At 38.7% G+C, this 17,775-nt stretch overlaps 1 protein-coding gene across 1 annotated transcript in view; it reads left to right on the top strand.

The window, feature by feature from the left end:
* SLC9A9 (solute carrier family 9 member A9) overlaps nt 1-17,775 on the top strand; it is a 670,517-nt gene that overhangs the window by 402,536 nt on the left and 250,206 nt on the right. The window contains exons 10-11 of the mRNA XM_023739363.1: nt 9,701-9,814; nt 11,406-11,517. Coding sequence (XP_023595131.1) covers nt 9,701-9,814; nt 11,406-11,517 — 226 coding nt within the window. The remainder of the gene's footprint in view (nt 1-9,700; nt 9,815-11,405; nt 11,518-17,775) is intronic.

A 17,775-nucleotide genomic window follows, 5' to 3' on the forward strand; every position in this document is an offset into this window, starting at 1 on the left:
TCATTGAGGGTTTTCCTCTTTTTTGCTGACCCTCTACTTTACCAAGCATGATGTCCTTCTCCAGGGACTGGTCCCTCCTGATAACATATCCAAAGAACGTGAGATGAAGTCTCGCCATCCTTGCTTCTGAGGGGCATTCTGGCTGTACTTCTTCCAAGATAGATGTGTTCATTCTTCTGGCAGTCCATGGTATATTCAGTAATCTTTGCCAACACCATAATTCAAATGGCCCCTAGCTTTTGCAAATATTCTAGACTTGAGGCCCCACATGCCAACCACAAACTCCAGCAAAAAGTTAACTTTCAAGACTAACAAGGCTGCTAAATGAAAAGGGGCAGTTGCTGCTTAAACTGTAAAATAGCTTACTTCTGCAACTATTCTGATAGAATCCCCTTTCTGCTATTAGAACAAGCAATATAAAATAAAATGACATCTCATTTGACTTATTTTCTGTGGACCTTAGAAGTAGAAGTAGGAGAAGTGGATGAAAGGGATAGAGAGCCAAATTTCAGCAGGATTCAGCTGTTCAAAAATGGTATTCAGTTCTTTGGAAAGTAGTGAGGGTTCTGCCTTTAGAAGTTTCAATCACAGGCTGGGCATGTCCTTGACAAGGGTGTTGGAGCAAGCAAGCATTGACTACATGTCTGGACTACATACATTATTGCAAGGTGACTCTAATCGTAAAATCTTGTGACCTTAAACTGTGCCTAGTTTGTGTGTATGTGAATGTTCAAATTTACTGAAATAGATCTAAAACCAGTCTTATTAGAGGGCCAATGCTTCCGATCAACATCGTGATAATAAGCACTCTGTGAAGTTGCAGACGTGAGAAAATACTGTCAATAGTATACTAACTTAAACGCAACCTTACCCAACCCTGTACCAACTTTTACTTTAATAATCCTCCCTCCAAAAAAAAAGAAGGATCAAAAGTGGAAAAGCTCCAGAAAGAAGAACACTATTATCAATGTTTACTAGCTAAAGTAATTCAGCAAATTCAGAGAAAATGACTTTCGCCTTAAGTTACAAGCTGGAGGATTTAAAGAAAATCTAGCTACAATATTTATTCAGTTTAATGAAGCTCAATTCCTTGTCACTGTAACTACATTTATATCCTATATTAAATTTAGTTACTTAATGATGCCTATTCATCTTCCTAAAATGTGTTTTGTTGTGTTCTTTATAGGCTGTGCTTTTGAAATTCTGTTTTTAAAAATTAAGATTAAGTTTAAAAGAAGACAATGAAATGCAGGGCATGGGAGAGGGCTGGGTAGCAGGCTGGAAAGCACAGGGAAGCTAAGATTTCTCAAAGAAATATATGACAAAGCAACAGCTCTGTGAACACTTAGGTAATTCAGTTCCTCTATTACCTACCAAAGCTGTATAGCCCTAACAACATGAAGACTCTCATCTTGGATTTGGAGCCAGCCTCTGACAGGTGGAGCAAAGCCAGAACACCCACACTGGATGAAATGTGTCTGATTTTAGGTCATCTCAGAAGCTATATATAATCACCACCACGGTACCTTAGGGCACAGCCAAAAGTCCAGAATTTCTCAAAGGGGGAAATCTGGTTAGAAAGCGGGCAGGGAAAGAGACTTGTCTTGAAATAACAAATGCATAGCAAGAATTTTGTTTTCACTTTGTGTGTGTGGAGGGAGGGGGGAGGGAAGTGTTGGTCAGGCCCTGCTGGTGTGTGCGTGTCTGTGTGTCTGTGTATGTCATTGGCTTGGGTAGGTGGGTGGGGGTGGTAGACCTTTGAGAGAAGGTAAGTATCCCCCCTAAACCAGCCCTTGTTGTTTCCACTAATTGGATACAAACGAATTTACCTTTTGGATTTCTCTATTTGAAGAAAATGTGGTTAGACTCTCAACTCTGATCGCCAAACAAGGAGTACGTACGACAGTACACTTTGAAAACTCTCATGTATTACAAATATCCACCAATGTTATTAAGAAACATCTTGCTGCTCTGGAACCTGAATCCTATATAATGGGAGGCCACTTTGTCAGGTAGAAGTGGCATGGGCCTTGGACAAAAATCAGGGTAACTCAGTTCTTCCCTTTACTGTGTTTTGCTTGGGTGCGTTCATTAACACCTTTGAGCCCAGCTTCCTCAACTGTAAAATGGAAATAATATAACCAATCCATGAGTTTTGTTGCTATTATAATGTAAATTGTTAAAAAAAAAAAAAAAGAAGAGGAAGCTTTTAGTATATTCCTTAGCACAACCTAGGTTCTAAAGATCTAGGAGTCTCATTAATATTATCATTTTAGAAGTAGTAAGGTTGATATTCTTACAATATGTCCTAAATTTGGAAGGATCTTCAAGATTGCCCTCATACCTATATGTAAATATAAATCTTCACCCTTAAAGGGGAAGCTGCACACTGGAACCATTACTTTGCTGGCAACAAAGCTTTCAGACCATTTATGTCCCGGTGGTAATAACCACAGGTCTTCAGTACAATTCATCTCCTATGGCACCTCTGTAGCCCATAGGAATTATTGACTATTTGCAGTTCACCTTGAACACATTTCCTGAGTATTTGGACATCAGCAAATGTTAGAACCCCAGGAGCAAAGGTTTATTATTTCAGTAGAATTCATTGTAATGTTCGTTTGCAAATTTCTCAACACTGAAACAAAAATTATGTACCTAGATGCCAGCTTGTTCAAAATAGCTACAAATATGCTCACTAGTGTATAAAAATGAAATATGAGATATTCTGTGAAGTTGCCAGTTAGGAATAAAGACGAATTTTATAACAAAATAAAACAAGACAGCATTAATCCTGGGGGAAAAATATAAAGAAAATAAGAGAACGTTTTAGTTCTTCTTTTCATTTCATTTTTATTATAGTTTTGTAAGTACTTTAACATCCCAGTTAAAATAAATTTAAGTGCTTTTCTTGGAGAAGTAGATGAAAATCAGTAGATTGTGTCAAACTGTACTAAGCCAAATAAAAGCTATGTTGAGGAGTTCATGTGAATTTAATTACTGTTAGTTAGCCAGGGTATATTCAACTGCTGTAATATTTCTCCACATAAACCATAATGATATGATAAAATTTCATTCCTGTGTGCTAACAGGAGAAAAAGTCAATTGGAATTAGTGCAAAACGTATTTTATAAAATAGATGGAAACTTTTTTTTGCTTTGTAATAAGTAACTCAGGCTAAAAATGGTGTCTCCTGAAAGTCTTCAGAAAACACGGTTTGCTGAGCAGATTAAGTTGCTTTAATTAACATATGAATGGTTTTCATGAACTTTCAGAACCTTTCAGAATCCTTAAACACAGATTGTCCTCTTTAAATATTTCCCTAGCCTTATTTGCTCTATTAACTTGCTTTTTTTTTTCCTGAAGAAAAGCTTAGTTAGCAAAGATTACTTTTAACCTGGGTCCGATCCAAAGGATCACAAACTATGAATTCATGGGAGCAAAATAAATGTAGTTTACATGTTGTAGATAATATGTTGAGTCAAGTTATTTTCAATGACCCAGAGTGAGGAGGAAGAGAATTTGAGATTATTCTTATTGAATATTGAGTTGACTAGTTTGAGATTTACTGTTATTTTTTAAATATATTTTTCATTTGGGGATAGAGTTTTTTCTTTCTTCTTTTTTCCCCCAAATTTACCAATAAATCAAACAAAAATACTCCCTCAATGATTAACTACTCTGAAGTAGACTCAGGCAAGGAGGTCCTAACGGCCAAATTGGTGTGTCTGTCAGCCTGGCCTTGCTGTAGATTCTCCTTTTGAAACTGTCTTCAGGGGATTTTTGCATGTGAAACAAAATTGAATTTGCCCACAGATTTTCATTAAGTGCCCCAAGAAGGAAATTATTATGAAGGCTGTTCATTCAGAGAAATGTTGTTACATGATATAAATAGACAAAAGAGTACTAATCAGTGTAGCTATGTTACTGTGAAAGGAACCTTTTCAAAAATGCTAACAACCATCTACACTCTAAAATAAGTGACTCTCAGATCATCAAAGATTTTAAAAAATTGATAAAAATGAATGTTGGCAAGAGTGTGAGGAAAAGGCCCTCTTGTACCATTAGTAGAAATGTAAATTGGTTCATTCTTTCTGAAGGGCAGACTGGTAGAAAATTAATGTATGCCCTTTGACAGAAGAAGCCAATATCTCGGAATTTTAACTAGGGAGTCATCACTAAAATGGGGAGAGATATTTGTGCAATGATGCTCAATACTGCATTGTTCATGTTGTTGTCGTTAGGTGCCGTCGAGTTGGTCCCAACTCATAGCGACCCTGTGTGCAACAGAACAAAACATTGCCCAGCCCTGCACCATCCTCACAATCGTTGTTATGGCTTGAGCTCTTTGTTGAGGCCACTATGTCAGTCCATCTCGTTAAGGGTCTTCCTCTTTTTTTGATGACCCTTTACTTTACCAAGCATGATGTCCTTCTCCAGGGACTGATTCCTCCTGATAACGTGTCCAAAGTATGTGAGACATAGTCTTGCCATCCTTGCTTCTAAGGCGTATTCTGGCTGTAGTTCTTCCAAGACAGACTTGTTTGTTTGATTGTTCATAAGGGGGAAAATATGGAAACAACCAAGTGCCTAATAATGGGTAACAGTGAAAAATATTAGTGGGAGGACACAATGGGATGATGTGCTGCCATTAAAAATCATGCAGAGTTCCAAATATATTGCCACGGAAAGAGGCTTACGAATATTATTGAGTTAATTAAAGTAAGTTATATAAACATTATGGTCAGATGTATGTACCATTACGCATGTTGTCTGTAAACCAAAAACAAAACAAAACCCGTTGCTGTCGAGCCAATTCCAATTCATAGCAACCCTATAGGGCAGAGTAGAACTGCTCTGTTGGGTTTCCAAGGAGCGCCTGGTGAATTTGAACTGCCAACCTTTTGGTTAACAGCCGAACTCTTAACCACTATGCCACCAGAGTTTCCATGTTGTCTATACATCTGTGTACATACGAATAGAGAAATCTCTGAAAAGGATGTTACGCAAAAAGACAATCCTTTTGGTTGTTGTTGTTATTATTCTTTGCATTTTTCTTTACTTAAAATCTTTTTTAACAAGATAAGATTAGAAATAGAAAAAAATGCTTGACAGCTTTCTGAAAAATTTTTAAAAGAGTTGTTGCTGAAGAAAATTAAAGGGCAAAGACATTTGCCAAGTTTTTTAGTCTACTCTAAAATGTTGGTTCTTATTTAATCTAGTTTTTTAAACTATGAAAGTAATATATGCTCATGGTAAAAAATAAATAAAACAGATGGCTATACATGGAAAGTGAAAAATTATCAATAGAAAAAAAACCCATTGCCATCCAGTCGATTCTGACTCATAGTGACCCTATAGGACAGAGTACAACTGTCCCATAGGGTTTCCAAGGAGCGACTGGTGGATTCAAACTGCTGACCTTTTGATTAGCAACAGAGCTCTTAACGAGGGCTCCAATATCAATAGATGTCTGTGTAAATACTCTCAGGTGGAGTCATGTATACATAAACCTATAGTTTATTTCTCCAAATCATTTTTTATTATTTAACAAAGGATTGTAGATATTTTTCTTTATCAACACATGAAGAACTCCTTAAAATGTCTGCTGTTATACAAAAGTACCATATTTTATTTAACCATTTCTCATATTATGGATATTTGTTTCTAGGTTTTTGCTAATACTAACTATGAGTCGGAATCGACTCGACCTCAATGGGTTTGATTTTTTTTTTTTAAACAATGCTTATAAAGAATTTCCTGACTGTATTTAAATATTTGATTCATCTGGAATTTATTTTGGTATAAGGAGTAAGTGAGGAATACATCTTTAGTTTTGTTCTTTTTTTTTCCCAAATGTCTAGCTAACTTGTTCTGCAATCTTTTCTAAATAGTCTCTCTTTTCCCCAACAGTATTGTAAAACTGTTCTTTCTCTCTAAATTAATATATGTATCCAATGTGATGCAAAATAAAATACCATAATTTTGGGAGGAAAGAGGGTGAGAATTGATAAAATGATACTAAATTTCACCTAAAAAAAAAAATAAGAAAAGTTGGCTATGAGGTGTTAGAGCAACTCTTCTTCAGAAAGCAACTATAAAAGCTGGATAAAATACAGAAAAGCAGATGTTTGAAGAAATTTAAAAGTAACCAAGGCATCTAGGACTTGAAGGACCAACATACTGAATTAAAAAAAAATAAAATAAAACTAAATTATGCTGAAGGCAAGAACTATTAAAGAGAAAAATTAATGAAATTGGGGGGAGTACAATGTTGAAAAATTAACAAAGCCGATGTTGCTTCTTGAAAACATCATAAAATTGATAACCCCTAAGCAAGATTTGTCAAGAATAAAAAAGATACAAATTACGAATGTTAAGGGGGAAAGACATAACTACAAGCCCTATAGATATTGAGGATATTATGAACAACTATATGCCAATAAAATTCCATATACATTGTACATGGAATGGACAAATTCCTTGAGAAACACAACTTACTAAAACTGATACAAAAGTAAATAGAAAATCTGACTATTCCTGTATCTATTACAATTATTTATATCTATAATTAAAAATCATCCTACACCTTTAAACCTTAAATCAAAAAATATCCCCGTAAGTTATCTTAAAATTGAATAATAGTTTAGCTTAACTAGTAAAAAATGTCTGCCTTGAACATTATGCTCTTTTAAGAACTATCTATATGGGATCAAATTGACAATAGCAACTTGAAAGATTCAATAGGACCTCTGGAGGGTACTGGGTTTGTGTTAATGGAGGATGAACAACTCAGAAAAGGAGGGTGAGACTGATTGCACAACTCAAAGGATATAATCACTGTCATTAAACTGTACGTGTAGGAACTGTTGAACTGGTGTATGTTTTGCTGTGCATATTCCCAACAACAACAACAAGATAAATAAAATTTAAGGGAAAAAAATTATCTTACAAAGAAAGCTCCAGGCCAGAATTCTTCTATGTATTTAAGGAATAGAAAAGGTAACATTCCCAATCTGTTTAGTTGATATAAACCTAAGAATCTTAAACAAGATGTTAGCAAAGTAAATTCAGTGGCATATAAAAAAGGATAATACATCATGACCAAGTAGGGTTTATTCCAGGAATGCAAATTAGTTTTAACAATTGAAAATCAATTCATGGAATTTGGTACATTAAAAGAATAAAAGAAAACAACAAATATGACCTTTTTAATAATGGAGGAAAAGCATTTGATAAAAATCAACATGCTCGTCATTAAAAAAAAATGTCTATTCCTAGCAGACTAGAAACAGAAGGAAATTTCTTCAATCTGTTAAAGAGTTTCTATGAATTTAGTAGCGATACATTGAAAGCTTTCCCTGTGATACCGGGAGAAGCACAAAGACGCCCCTATCACTTATATTCTATGTTGTGCTAGATGTGCTAACAAGTGTAATGAGGCAAGAAAAAGTTGCAAAATGTATAATGATTTGAAAAGAAGAAGTGAAACTATCTTTATTTGAAAACAATTTGATTGTGAAAACCCAAAAGAATCTATAGATAAACTATGAGAATTATTAAATAAATTTAGCAAGCAGCAGTCAAGAAATAAAATGACGTATTGCATTGGGCAATTCTGTTGCAAAAGACCTTCTTAAAGTGTTAAAGATCAAAGATGTCACTTTGAGGACTGAGGTGCGCCTGACCCAAGCAATGGTATTTTCAGTCGCCATATTGCATGCAAAAGCTGGACAATGAATAAGGAAGACTGAAGAAGAATCAATGCCTTTGAATTATGGTGTTGATAAAGAATATTGAATATACCATGGACTTCCAGAAAAACAAACAAATCTGTCTTGGAAAAATTACAGCCAGAATGCTCCTTAGAAGGGAGGATGGTGAGACTTTGTCTCACATACTTTGGACATGTTGTCAGGAGGGAGCAGTCTCTAGAGAAGGACATCATGCTTGGTAAAGTAAAGGATCATTGAAAGAGAGGAAGACCCTCAACGAGATGGATTGATACAATGGCTCCAACAATGGGCTCAAGCATAACAGCGACTGTGAGGATGGTGCAGGACCAGGCAGTGTTTCGTTCTGCTGTATGTAGCGTCGCTATGAGTCAGAACCAACTTGATGGCACCTAACAACAACAACAACTTTTGAGATACAGAGGTGTCAACCCATGGGGAAGGAAGTGGATCTTCAGAGGGAAATTGGGATGTAGACACTGAGAAAAGGCTGAATAGGTCTCAGGCTGCAAACATGTCCACCTTGGGGTGAAATATACTTGGGATGGGGACGGAGAAATGGATTTAGCCTCAGCATTTGTTTCTTTAATGCTAAAACTAGATAGCCAAATCTCACTTTTTGAAAAAGTAAAGATATAATGAGGTAGAAAAGTGCTCCCCGTTTCATATATCTCCACCCCATGTTTTCATGTTTCCTTTATTTATTTGGGTGACAGTTTTGTTTTGATGAGCTGGCCTAGAAAATAAAACAAGTGCTCTGGATAATTAATGACCGCTGCCACTGCAGAAAGACCATCTTGTACTGAAAGAGCTATGTCTTTTTTAATCCTCTCCTTCTATTACTGGTTTTAAATAATGTTTCTGACAATATTCTGCTTCTCTTTCTGTCAACTGTCAGTGAACTGGTATTGGCCATTATTTGTGGGGCTGTAAATACATTACATGAAAAATAATGAGTCCTTAAAAAGTCAAGAGAAATACCTCCAGAGATGTTTACCTAACATGGAGATTTATGTAGGTCCAGGAATGAAGTTTCAGAAACTTCAAAGGAAAAGTCTAGAACATAAAACAAAGTCTCTTCCACATCGGCCTTTATTGTAGACTCTGGACGATTTTCCCTTGTATTTTTAATCTGGAATACGGAGAATATTTTTCGCCTTCAACTTAAATTGTTTAGTTAATGGTCTAAGAATAACACTTGGGAACATCCCTGAGCATAGCATATTATTACTCCATTCTTCTGACTGAGTTTGATGTATCTATTGTGTTCTTGCTACATAAACTGATCGCTGGGATTAATCATTTTCTTTTCACCAGCTAGAAATTGTAGACATTTAATGGATATACCTACATCAGTCAATGTAATGAGTCTCCTTGTCTGGGCTTTGAAATATACTGATTATTCTAATGTTGAAATATAATCTGCATTCATCCTTATTCCAAGTTTCCCGAATTTTCCTTCCTGTCTGCCTTAGGAAGATAATTTACTTAAAGTCTTTTTTTTTTAAATTTAGTTCTTCAGATTCTGGGGACTTAAGTGTATCTACTGGGTGATGTGCAAAAGGGGTTAAACAAGCTTTGCATTGTTTATGACGGTAAACCTTAAGCAAATTACTTAGCTTCAGTTTCTTTAACAGGGTATATTTTGTCATCTTAGAAGGAATTGTTCCATGGAAGGATCATGCTGATTAACATTACCCAGGGGTATCTCTGGCAGCCTTGCAGTTGGAAAGAATGAGATGTTGACATGGCTATGGCAAATGTCACAGGTGGAGAGCCAGGGCAGAGTCAGCTGACCTGACAGAAGAGGCAGGGCCCTTGCGCCCTCTAGAGGCTGAGCCCAAGGCTGCAGGGATGGCTTTCCCAGATAAAGGAGGATCATTCAGTCATCAAAGATAGTTAGAAGAAATTCAGTGGACTCAAATCTGAGTCATAATTAATGGATTTTGTTTCTGTTTTGTTTTCAGTTGTTTGAATTTATGAACTTTTTGGCTGAGAATGTCATCTTCTGTTACATGGGCCTGGCGCTGTTCACATTCCAGAATCACATCTTTAATGCTCTTTTTATACTTGGAGCCTTTGTATCCTTTGAAATAGAGCTCATGGGGTGGTTAGGGAAGGGAACAAACTACTTAGGTCTTCTGATAATTCTGTTAAATTGTTAAAGTAATTTCCTCAGGTTTGCTATGAGGCTCAAATTCAAGGTAGGTAAGTAATTTCTAGCTAGAGCAGAAAAGCACCCTAAGAAATTGTGGCCTTTATTAAATGCTTATGGTTTAGGAAAAGACATTGAGAAAACACTGAGGGAAATCAAGAGGGAAAAACCAAAAGGGAACAACATTTTTCAAGTATTCAAAAGATGTTTAACTAAAATTATGAATTATTTACGTGAAAAATTATGTTGATCTATTCAACATAGAGAAATGGATTTAATATGCATTGGAGAGTATCAGAAGATGCTCCTGATAGCAGGATCATTGAGCTTTGGAAATGTTTTCATTGCAAGATGGTAAAATCTTTTTATTCCAAGGAGGTCTGTGAAAATAGGGTAGACAGAATAAAGATTAAATAAAATTAGCATGATGAATGTGCTTTCACCATCATAAGCATTATACAATGTGACTTTATTTTAATAAGATAGCACCTTTTCTGTAAGCCGCAGTGCAGATAAAATCTAGACCTTACTTTTAATGCAGAGGACTATTCTAGCTCCAGCCTGGGAAGAAAACATTCCTAGTGGCAATGGGTGTCTGTCTGAAAGAATATTGAACCAGTGGGATTATCTATAAGGACACTCAGCAGCTGTTGTCTTTCTTCCTGCTCGGAAAATGGGCAGAAAGACCCTCAGAGAACGAGCAGATAATCGGAACAGTCTTGAGAGCCCAACATCTCTGTAAGACCCTTTCTAACTAAGCACCTGCATTTGCCTTTTATTCTCTTTTTGATAAGCATTCTGCTAAACTCTCAAATTGCATCCAAAACTTGGATCTCAAAAGAAAGCTCCCTTTTCAAAAAAAAAAAAAAAAAAGGACTCCCTCCCATTTGAGGACAAATTAGAATAAATAGACTATCAGGGAAGTAGTCAAAGGTGACAAAAGGGAGAGATGAATACTATCAATATTTTCACCTGTAAAACTTGGATTTTAGTAAAAGACCTCTTAAAGCAGTAGTTGTATTATACATTTAGACAGGCAATTCCTCTCAAAATTAAATCCACTAAAAGAAAAAAAGTAAGCGAAGCCTGCTCGATACAGAGAGCATAAACTGATGGAAAATCAGATGCCAATCATGAGCAGGAGTCCCTTTCTCCTTCCCAAGCGCTGCTTGAGAAGATAACGCCACATCACCTGAACGGTCTCTGCCTCCCATTTCACAGCAGGATTGAGTCAGTCATCAGCAGTATAAATGTGATGAGAAAATTTACAGGGATTGAAATGGCATTGGGTCCACAATTTTAACCCAAGTACGTATCCAAAGAAGGACAGCGTGCTCTATTATTTCTGGAAAGGAATTGACATCGACATATGAGTTTTGGAAGTGAGTTGAGCATACATGTATTGACACGTTTATTCCTACTTCCTGGGTCATGATATAAAGAGAGATTTGAAGCTTAAGCGTTCTCACTTCATTGCAGCCACGTTTTCCTTGATGCTTCCCTGTGCTTATCCACAGCTAGCAATTTTTGTGGCCAGAGCCTGCAACATATATCCCCTCTCCTTCTTCCTGAATCTGGGCCGAAAACAGAAGATCCCCTGGAACTTTCAGCACATGATGATGTTTTCAGGTACGTGAGCTAATTAAATGGTAGTGTTGATGTTTTTTCACACTTTCACAGAACAGGAATGCCCAAGGGGAGACTTTGAAATCTGGGCGAAACATAATTTCTCTTCACCTCATTGTACCCAGCACTATGCTGATGCTCCTTAAGTTCTGAGCAAGAGCACGATTTCTCTTTCCAGAAGGAAAGTGAAAATTAAAGGCAACTTTGTTGGGATGACCTCAAGGTATAGTGTCTGGACTGGAATGGGCAGTTGGGCCTCCCACTGGCCTACTTCAGATCAATTTTCATATCAGGGAATTTGAATTATCATTTCACAAATCGCATGCTTCAAGGGAAACGGTCGGTAAATGGTGCCACTCATATCTAATGTTAAAGTTCCTTTTCCTTAGAATCCCTGCTTCTTCCCTGTGCAAAGCTCCAGCAGCTTCTCATATTAACATAAAAGCAAATCATATCTAAACATGCTCAGCTATTAGTTGAAAGAGCAGATATTAATTGAGTGCTCACCGGGTGGCAAGAACAATTCTGGGCACCAGTGGATGAAAGTGACAAGGTCTCTGCTCTCAAGAAGCTTATGTTCTAGTTTCTTAAACCACAGCTGAAGGCTCCTTTCCAGAAGAAAATAAAACAGATGAACTTACTGACCCTGAACTACTCTGGGGACTACAATTTCTTTCTGTCTAATCAATTTTTCTACAATTAGTCTTTCCTCGTTCAGAGATCTTTCCCCTTACATGCCTTCCATGTGTGTATACGCTTACGAAACGCTCAGAGGCAGTTCACTGGAATATACATGAGAGTCAAAAACTACTAGCAGAATAGGGCAAACAAATATAATTTGGGGCATAAAGGAGAATGTGGAAAAAGCAACAGTAATAGCATTAATTAATACCTCCACAACAATGGACTCAAACATACCAACGATTATGCAGATGGTGCAGGACCAGGCAGTTTTTTTTCGGTTATACATAAGGTCACCATGGGTCAGAGCTGAACTGATGACAACTGACAACTACAACATATATCAATCCTATAAAGCAAGTATTAACCCATTTTGTAGATGGGAAAACTGAAGTTCAGACAAAAGCTTTCCTGAACCCAGATCTGTGAGACTCCACTTCAAACCTAATCAAGTATCTCAGAAATCACGTTCCCAGATGCAGTATAAGGAATAAAAGGCTCGTTTCATCTTCAGTTCCACTCTATCCTGGTCTACACAGTAAAGCAGGGCAGTTCCTGGGTTGAGAATGAGTTGTTTAATCGAGTACAGGTAAATGGAGATCTAAAGTTGAAAATTACCCTTCTGAAGTCCTCTGACAGTGCTTCCCTACGTTTCCAAGCATGCTAGGACGAGAGAGAGAGTAATAAAGCGGATGAGAAGTTGGACTAATAGGTGAACTTCAACTTAGAACAGCAATGAACTTTGGCAATGAGTTGGCTTCTATTAGAAGAAAGCAAAAAGCAAATTCGATCACGTATAAATAGGAAACCAGCACCATGTTGAGTTTTTGCAAAGCGTTTCCAGGAGTTGGAAAGCACTTCTCCTCCTTTCCCAAAGAAATTTCAGCAGCTTTACTCTGGAGAACACTGGTTTATTTTGAAAGCTTGAATATTATATTTTAAACAATGCTTTGCTTAACAAAGAATGCTTTGAGAAAGATGTAAAATTTTATATAGTCATGTTGGGATATGAAGTTGCTGCCCAAATGATCTCGTGGGCTGATGGTTTCTCCAAGGTTTGGGACTTTCTATGTTTGCTTAGCTGTAGGATTGGAGATGCACTAAAAACTGATGGACACTAGCCAGAGGGTGAGTTGCAGCCCGAGGTTGTGAGGAGGTCCAGGACTTGGTGATGTCTTTATGATATCCCAAGCAGAGGGTCAGCCATCTCAAGCACTTGAGCCAAATATGGCCTGGGCTTGTTTTTGTAAATAAAGTCAGAACACAGCCGTACCCATTTGTGTACATATTATCTATGACTGCTTTCACACTACAGTGGCACAGTTAAGTAGTCGCAGCAGTGACTGTATGGCCCACCAAGCCTAAAATATTTACTATCTGGTCCCGTTCTGAAGTGTCTAAACCCTCTAAAAGGAAAACAATAGCCCTATTACATTAATGGGGTTGGCATTATTAATTTCATTCATGGAATGCCAGTCAGCATCATTAAAAAGACCAGCATACCAAAATTTCAGGACACCTACATAGGTATGACTGTGATGTCCAGATAATGATGTCCATTGTCTTCCACACTGAGAGTACATGTCATCTGTCAGGCATTGTATCGCTCACCATTAGCAACTCAGCTGCTTGACCTTAAGGGTTACAGTCATCTGGGGCCAAAGGGGACTTCTTTTTATAGATTTGACTGGATCTTTTGTTTTGTACACTTTTCACATTGAAATGAACTTGAATAACTGAGAGATTGGGTTACTCCTTTACATTTTATGCCATTTTAATTAAAAGTTAATAATATTCATGATGCTCCCTGGGATGGCTGAAAGAACACTGTACTTTCCACCAAAATCTGTTTTCTTGGCTTTAAAATGAGAAGATAGTAACATTATATAGTTATGTAACAGAATCATAGATGCTACAACTCAAAAGTCACTTTACACCTTCCTAAGGCATTTGATAAGCACTGTTTTGAGACTCATAGCCAGGGTGCAGTAGCCTAGTCCTTACTGGTCTCTTTTTGCAGATTAACAAAAGAGAGAGACAGAGAGAGAGAGATGGAGGGGTTGGGTAACTTGCTCAAAATCTCAAAACTAATTAGAAATGAAATTAAGACTCGAACCCAGGTCTCTTGACTTTGGGTTTAGAAACTTCTCATCTACATGACACTGCCTTAAAATATTTAAGGTCATGAGAACAAACGTTAAAAATCAAACTATGTCTTTGCCAACGCAGGCCAACCCCAGCATGTCTAACACATCCCTCATGTAAGCCCGACCCACATCCAGTTCATAACAAACCAAATGCACAGGGACCGCGCCCCTCCCCTCAGCCACAGGCTCAGGTTGTACACTCTACTCCCCACCCCCATCAGTGTACATAAAGGACCAGGTGAGGTCACCATGTGCACGGCAAAAGAGCTCCAGACTCAGCTTCGATTTTCTGCATGAATTCTGATATGCTGTACTTGACTCAGGTCCTAAGGTTTTAAAGGTATTTGTCAGGAAATAAAGAATTTAACAGGCCAACTTAAGGTAACATAAGCCAGAGAAGTAGGTTTACAAAGCGGATCAGATAACACACTGTCTAGCCTTTTTTGGGTGTGTGAGAACAACACTTGCCGAAACCAGATGGAAAAGCCAGTCCCTTTAAACGATATTTGCTTTTTAATGTAGTCTAATGTTCTTAATTATGCCTACAGTGTTTTTAGTCATCCAATAAGAAAGATGACTTAAATAGTCCTCTGGCTGAATTTAATTGTCCATGCTTCACTAATGGATTTAATAGAGCCTTTCTTTAAACCAAAAAAACCAAACCCGTTGCTGTCAAGTCAGTTCCAACTCACAGACACCTCGTATGTGAGGAGTAGAGCTTGGCTCCACAGAGTTTTCAATGACTATCATCTTCTGGAAGCAGATCACTAGGTCTTTCTTCTAAGGCACCTCTAGGTGGGTTTGAACTGCCAACCTCTCAGTTAGTAGTTAAGCTACGTAACTATTTGCACCACCCAAGAACTCGAGCCTTTCTTTACATGACTCAAAACCTTTTACAAAGAGTCCTTTGGAGCAGGTAAGCAACAATGACCTTCTATCTAAAATGAGAGTGTGAATTTATTTATAGATCCACTCGTTCACAGTCACTCAGTTATTCATTCAGCAGACATTCGTTGGTGTGCCATACTGGGTAGGACTTGGGTGAACAAAGGCAAAGATGTGGGCCCTCCCTTACGAGAGAGAGCCTAAGAGATAGAGTTTGGGGTCCCCCAAGCTTGGTACACTTAAGAAAGTATACCTGAAGCAGTTCAAAGGCCAGTCAGATAAGAACCTGAAATTCCTTTCTTCATCAGTTACACCTTCCATTTGATAAATCCTTCTCCATTACCTTTACCCCCACCTTATGCATGCCCTCTTGGCACTGAGGGGTTTAGAAGCTGGTCATGCGCTCCATGCAGAAGCAGATTCACCGTGAAGTTAATGAGGCCTAAGCTTCAGGCTCTGTCCCTTACACAGGCCCCTTCCAAGATCCTAGAAGGGGCCCTGGAACCTGGCTCTGATGGGCATAGACAGTTGGTAACTAAGATATATATGTACTCTTTTTCTTAAAGAGGGTCCCAAATTGCATAAGCTTTGTTGTTGCTGTTGGCCGCTGTCAAGTCGGCCCCCAGCTCATGGCAACCCCATGCACAATGGGATGAAATGCTGCCCAGTCCTGGGCCATCCCAATGATCAGTTAGGGGTCAGGCCATTGTGATCCAAAGGGTTTTTACTGGCTGATTTTCAGAAGTACACTGCCCATCTTAGTCTGGAAGATCTGTTAAAACCTGTTCAGCATCATAGCAACATGCAAGCTTCCATTGACAGGCAGGTGATGGCTGCACGTGAATCAAACATGGGTCTCTCCCACACAGAAGGAGAGAATTCTTCCATGGAACCACCACTGCCTGTGAAAGCTTTACACTCATGGTTGTCAAGAAGATTGACTCATAGCAGCTCTAAGGACAGAGTACAAGTGCCCCAGAAGGATTCCAAGGCTGTAATCTTTACGGAAGCAGATCACCACATCTTTCTTCCGCTAAGTGGCTGGTGGATTCGAACTGCCAACATTTTGGTTAGCAGCCAAGTGCTTAACCACTGCACCACCAGTGCCTCTCCTGTTTAAGCTTTAGGCCCCACAAAACCTGAATCAGACTTCCCTCCAAATCTGAACGCACCTGGAGATGAAGGTTTATGAACAGATCAGCTGCTTATCGCTCATCTCCTTGGGGTGTCAGGGGCTGTCAATGACTGTTGAAATAAGGGATAGGAGCTGTGTCCATGGCTCTAGTTCATCAGCGTTTTTGAGGAAAACTCACATTATCCATGGATGACCCCACTGCCACAGCCACCCTCTACCCTCACCACCACCCTTTGCCTCTAGAGACCGGTAAACTGAATCAAACAACTGTCAGGCCCAGATTGAATTTCTCAGCTAGCATAGACCCTGCCCGATTTATTTTTAAAGACTTTGGTCATCTACATATACACTGCCTTGGAACAGTAAAGTGAGGAACCAATCTCAAGGTCAGGAGTACTGGTCTGTCTGTCGTTCTGAGAAGCTGTTAGTCACGCAGATTCTGTTCTTAGCAGCTTGGATGCCGTTAAGAGTCATTCAGGGAAGTTTAGCCTGAGACATTTTTAAGACCTTCTTTAAATTCAAGGCCAGAAGGCCATAACTGCTGTGGTGTATCATGTGACACCCAGCACAAAGGGCTTAAGAGGTATGCTAAGCTCCCCTGAAACTGTTCAGGTTGCTCTTGAGCACAGCCCTGGTTAGCGCCATGAGTAAGCAGCCACCCCCCCACCAGCTCTCAGCTCCCTTGAAACCCAAGAGGCAGCGCTCTGCGGTTTAAATTAAAGAAGGAGATGTGCTTCGCACAAATTAGCTTTCCTATTGATGTGGTGCATATTACAAGGATCAGCCCTCTTGTTTTAATTCAAATCCATGTGCTGCAATTTTTATTTAATTTAAAACGAAATAGGAGCTGGGAGTTGCTGGAAGGAGGGGAAATGCCAAGCCCAACTGAGCCCTGGCAGCTTTCCTGAAACCACTCTGACTTGGGGATTTGGCTGCTGGGCTGAAGAACCGCGGTGCAGAGCCAGCGTGCTTATCTGGACAGGAGGGAAGCCAGGGAAGCACCTGGGCAGGTGGTAGCTGCCAGACAACACTGGTCCCCAAATGTGTTGATTTCTACTGCACTTTTGAAGAAGACTTTGAAACACCAGTATGCCCTATCACCTAACGAGAAAGAGTTTTTACCAGGAAAATGTGACCACAGTGTACGGATGTAATAAAAAGCCTCATCCATGAGCTCACATAGCCGTAAAAACAACAGCATCGTCTGTGGCCAGACTTCGCTGCTAATGTTGTTTGTCGCCCATTTGGTTGCCCACTAGCACTCATTAACGATCAAATAGCTGCCGGCACCAGAGGATTAAGAGAAAGGCATGGATGAAAAACATTAAGACCACTTTTCCTCTAGCATTCATTTTTCTCCCTTCTCAGTTGTAAAAAGACTGCCATTGCTATTGGAGTTATGGAACACTAGCA

This window comes from Trichechus manatus, unplaced genomic scaffold, assembly GCF_000243295.1.
Source record: "Trichechus manatus latirostris isolate Lorelei unplaced genomic scaffold, TriManLat1.0 scaffold00132, whole genome shotgun sequence".
NCBI classification, from domain to species: domain Eukaryota; kingdom Metazoa; phylum Chordata; class Mammalia; order Sirenia; family Trichechidae; genus Trichechus; species Trichechus manatus.